General features: G+C 47.4%; 1 protein-coding gene across 1 annotated transcript; it reads right to left on the reverse strand.

Moving 5' to 3' along the window:
* Positions 1-743: 743 nt before the first annotated feature.
* On the reverse strand, positions 744-1,471 carry LOC114557837 (uncharacterized). Its single transcript, XM_028581516.1, has 2 exons — positions 1,096-1,471; positions 744-1,056 (listed from the first exon to the last, which is right to left on the reverse strand). Exons 1-2 carry the CDS (start codon positions 1,449-1,451, stop codon positions 759-761), a joined length of 654 nt encoding a protein of 217 aa, XP_028437317.1. The 5' UTR covers positions 1,452-1,471; the 3' UTR covers positions 744-758.
* Between the last annotated feature and the right edge of the window lie 3,444 nt (positions 1,472-4,915).

Here is a 4,915-nt window from a genome sequence, read left to right on the forward strand (position 1 = left end):
AACCGCTCTACAAGGCCATCTGTCTGTGGGTGATACACTGACGTTCTTATTTGACTCACTTTTAACAATCTGCACATCTCCTTCATTACCCGAGACATGAAGTAGCTTCCCTGATCCGTCAAGACGTCCTCTGCAATGCCAACTCGACTGAAGAGGAGAAATAATTCTCGGGCAACAGCTTTAGCAGTACGTAATGGGATGGCTTCTGGGTAACGAGTGGCATAATCCATGATGACTAGTATATACCGGTGCCCCCTACTGGACTTTGACAGGGGACCTACTATATCCATGGCCACTCTCTGGAAAGGGATGTCAATTATAGGTAAAGGGATCAAGGGGTTCCGATATGCTACCTTAGGGGCTGTCTTCTGGCACTCCCTGCAACTTCTGCAATAATCCTGGATTGCCCGTTTGACCCCTGGCCAGTAGAATCTACCCAAAATTCTGTCATAGGTCTTCTCCACCCCCAAATGAGCTCCCAAAAGATGTGAGTGGGCAAGCTACAAAACTTTGGGAACATAGCATTTTGGGACTAGGAGCTGATCAACAATGAGTTCATCCCGCTTAACCATCCTATACAAGAGGCCCTTTTTCACAGAAAAACAAGTTGACTCACCCCCTCCACACGTCTCCCCTCAACGACCACTATGTTCTGTCTGGCATGTTCCAAGTTGGCGTCGTCTAACTGGGCAGTCCCAAACTGCCCTTTTCCCGCTCCTGTTAACCCTTCGGAGAGGGGAAACTCGGGGGAAAAAAACTCAGAAAAAAACTTCCTCTGATGAGGTCTCGTCCGGTCCCGGGTCTTCTTTTCCTAGGTCCTCTACCGGAACCCAAGCTTCTTCAGCGGTTTCTTCATCAGATGAAAGGGCGTGTACCAACTTTGTTTTTCGGTTTCCCAGGAGTTTCTTCTTTTTACTGCTTCTCCTTGGACCCCCGGTTCTGTGCTCCCACAATCGCCAAAATATAGGGCAGTCCCGCCCAATCAACACTGGTACTGGCAACTTTTCTACCACGCCGGCCTCGACCTCAAAGGTACCTCTCGTGGTCTGCACCTTGATGTGGGTTGTGGGATAATCCTGCGAGTCTCCATGGATGCAGGACACCGGGATGATGGGCCCACTGGTCAACTCTGGCCTTATAAGGGTCATGGAACTCCCCGAGTCCAGCAGGGCCTCTGCGTCCCAGATCCCAATCCTAACTGGCAGCTTAGGGGCCTTTAGGCCTTCATGGGCCCAACAGGTGGTGAGATAGCTGCCACTCTTTTGGGTGGAGTCCATTGGCCCAGCTGTGGGCATTGATTCCTCATTGTTGGCACAATTCAAAGCTAAATGACCCTCTTGTCTGCAGGTAAAACATTTCCGGTGGTCGTAGTTCAGAGGTCGACGCGGGGGGGGCAGGTGACCTAGGCTGCCCCATCTGGGTGGTCTGGTGTTGATTCTGTGCGTCCACATTCCCCTTCTTCAGTCTTGTCTTGGATCGGAATGGCTTGGGCGCGGGTTCTCCATCCGGCTGCCTTGCATAAGCTCCATGGTGACCTGGTGGTTCTCCAACAGCGCTATTCGTTCATCCACTGTCCTTGGGCTGCTTTGGGAGGCATGTCATTTTGCGTCTGCTGGGAGAGCTCTAATACACCTGTCCATTAGAACCCTGTCAAGGGCTGAGGGTCCATCGCCGGTGGTTAGCCAGCCACGGGTCAGGCGTATTAGCGCAGCCACCTGTGGCCGTACTGGGGCAGTGCTGTCATAACTCCAGGAATGGAACCGCTGCGCCCTTGTCTGGAGATTGTGGCCATAATGAGCTAAAATGGCCACCTTCAATACATCATAATTATTCACATCTGGGAGTGCAAGGTCCCGACAGGCTTTTTGAGCTTCACCTGTTAAGAAAGGAGCCAGGATGCCCGCCCACTCGGCTTTCGGCCAACGCTCTCTCCCTGCTGTCCTTTCAAACACCTTGAGGTAAGCCTCAATGTCATCTTCACCTCCTTGCTTGGTCAGCACTTTACTGGGTTCCGTGGCTTCATCAAATGCTGGCCGAGCGCAGTCATAGCATCTTGTAAGGCCACCAGGCTTTGGGCCTGCTGGGTTTGGGTCCGGACAAGCTGGGCCAGCACATCCTCCATAGCAACAGCTGCGTCTCTCCCTCTACCTATGTCATTGTGAATCGTTAGCGACGGAACGACACTGCCCACATTCTCCACCAAAATGTGGCAACCCAGGGGATATGAACGCCAGATTCACAATGAACATAGGAAACAGAGACAGTTGGCTTAAACAGAAAGTGTTCTTTAATGAAGCAGCTCGACAAAAGGGTAATGGTACAAACTGCAGCTTAGGTTTCTTCCCATCTGGGGTCGGTCAGCCTTCAAAAGGTGTAGTCCTGGGAGGATTCAAGGAGAGGGAGAGGTTAGTCTTTTCCTGGCCAATATCCTCATTGACCATCAGCTCCTAACATGTTACTCCCCTGGGCCTTTGTTGCTCACTGTCTCCTCCCCCTCCACAGCCTTGGGCTGGCTCTCTTAACACCTTCCCTCTGATTACCTGATGGGCTGCAGGTGTGACCAGTGCCAGGTGCCAAGTGGCTGCAGCACCTGCACAGGCAGATAGACTCCCTCAATCACTTCCCCCAGTCTGAGCCTATGTACCTGCGCCCTGTGCTGGACTGGCTGACCCGTTTCCCCTGGTTTGCCACAACACACACACATATATACAGTATATACAGACACACATCTGCAAAAGTAACACTATTACATGAATGGGCATTAATTCCCTATACACATCTTTCTCCGTGCGTCTTGCCTTTTAAATGAAGACCGCGCTCATAGTCATAGCTGTGATACATAACAGTGATACTGTTGTCACAGCATAAAAAATAAATAAAGGACAAAGTCAAAGAAAAACTAAGAGATGGCACATCCTACAGTAATACATTTAGAAATGTCCATGCAAGGTTTCTTTCTTGTTTAATGTCCCGTCCCAAACACATCCATCACATTACGTACAGGACATGATATACACGACAAGGACAAATACAGTATGTCCCATAATATATACAATAATGGCACATAACATGTGAAAAAGAAAATCACACAAACACACACAACTTCTTTAGTCCCTGGATCTGAACTCTTTACATTTATATATCATTTTAGTGTTCCTAATATTTCTCTAAAATAGGAATTATATTGGTCAAATATGTTTTAAAGACTTTTTAAATGTGGTTGTCTTTCACTGTAGACATCACATCATCTTTCCACTATTGCTGCATTTTCATCAAGTTATTGTCACCAACCCCACACCTCACAAAACAGAGAACTACAGAAACAGACTGTCCGGACCAGTGTGTGTGTGTGTGTGTGTGTGTGTGTGTGTGTGTGTGTGTAACTGTAAGTACTTCTCCTTCAAGCAGGTGAGCTGATTAAAAAAGCTGTCCTGGAGGGGAAATCACAGGGAGAGGGAGGCTTTAACACATTTGCACTGTACCGAAGCAGGAGCTCCCTGCTTCGTGAGCTGCTAGACTTCTCTGAGGCGGGGGGGGGTTGGCTTATTGCTCATGGGCGTGAGACCTGAGACCACAGGACCCTAGGGTTGGGGCCCCTGAGCCAGATCTCCTGCGTGAAGTGACTCTCATAAAAATATTACAAAAAAAGCACATTTGTAAAACCAAAGGAAAAGCTTAAACATTCACAAGGAAGTATCATTTATCACCTTAGGTTTTTCTGAAGGATGTTCAGGTCTAGTGAACTATTTGAACTGAATACTTTACAACTGCGTGGAGATTTTGACTGAACAACGGATTTTCACATGGCAGTCAAAGTTGCTAAGCGTGCTGCCAGTGTTCCCACATTGAAGCATTATGAATGATTTTCAACACAATGTGTGTGTAACACGTTCTACTTGTTTTAGTGTGTGTAAATGGGTGAATGAGAGGCAGATTGTAAAGCGCTTTGTCTATAAATGCAGTCCATTTGCCATTTGCAGTAGTACTGAGCTAGCCTGGTCCTACCAGACTATGGTATATTTCATTTGTGCAGAGAATCTTCCCACTCTCCATTGACAAGTGTTAACTTCCTTGAGGAATACTCTGTAATAATATTGGAAATAAATCTTTAATTCCAGTTTGTGATGGAAAAGAGTTTTAAAGTGGGCATGTGTTAAGTTTTGCCAGTTTTTTATGTTAAGGTTATGTTAATACTCTGTTGAAGTTTAAAACTATTGGATCTGCCCAGAGCCACTCTGGATCTGCCATAACCAATCGCTAACGTTTGGTCATGACGTATGTCATGCGCATGTGCAACAAGAATGGAGACCGACAACTATCGGCTTATATTTAGCATTAGCATAGCTAGTGTTAGCCTTAGCCAACTCCTTCACCACTAACAGAGCGAGCTGGACAATCTAACTTTTCCCGAAACCCCATGGGGAGAAATGGCCACAACATCACGGCCACCAACACAACTCAGCAAAGATTGTTCTTGCTCAGGCTTTAGCTTCTGGATATTCGGCAGCGTTGCTGCCACAAAGGACCGAACGGCTTCGCTCGCATCTTTCTAGCGCACATCCTCAACTTCATCGTTCTCAGCTACTCCTTCTGTTCACTGATTGGACCGCCAAATATTTGAAAACCGGAGAAAACCCAAGAATATACCGCAAGTATATTACCGTTCTACCAGGTAATATACGTGGGAGGGCGGAGCCAGGCTAGTACTGAGCCTTAATCAGAACAAATGCATTTCCTTATATGGCTGGTAATTATAGCCATTCAGGCACATTCCTAACTTGCACAGTGCTGTGACATTCTGGGATAGTGGAAAAAAACATTCCGGCTAGTTTGAATTTCTTTAAACCAATCGCAATCGCCTTGGGCGGCGCTAAGCTCCAGATGCAGCGACAGTGCCCTTGCAAAATAGATACCG

Source organism: Perca flavescens, chromosome 1 (assembly GCF_004354835.1).
Source record: "Perca flavescens isolate YP-PL-M2 chromosome 1, PFLA_1.0, whole genome shotgun sequence".
Classification (NCBI taxonomy): Eukaryota; Metazoa; Chordata; class Actinopteri; order Perciformes; family Percidae; genus Perca; species Perca flavescens.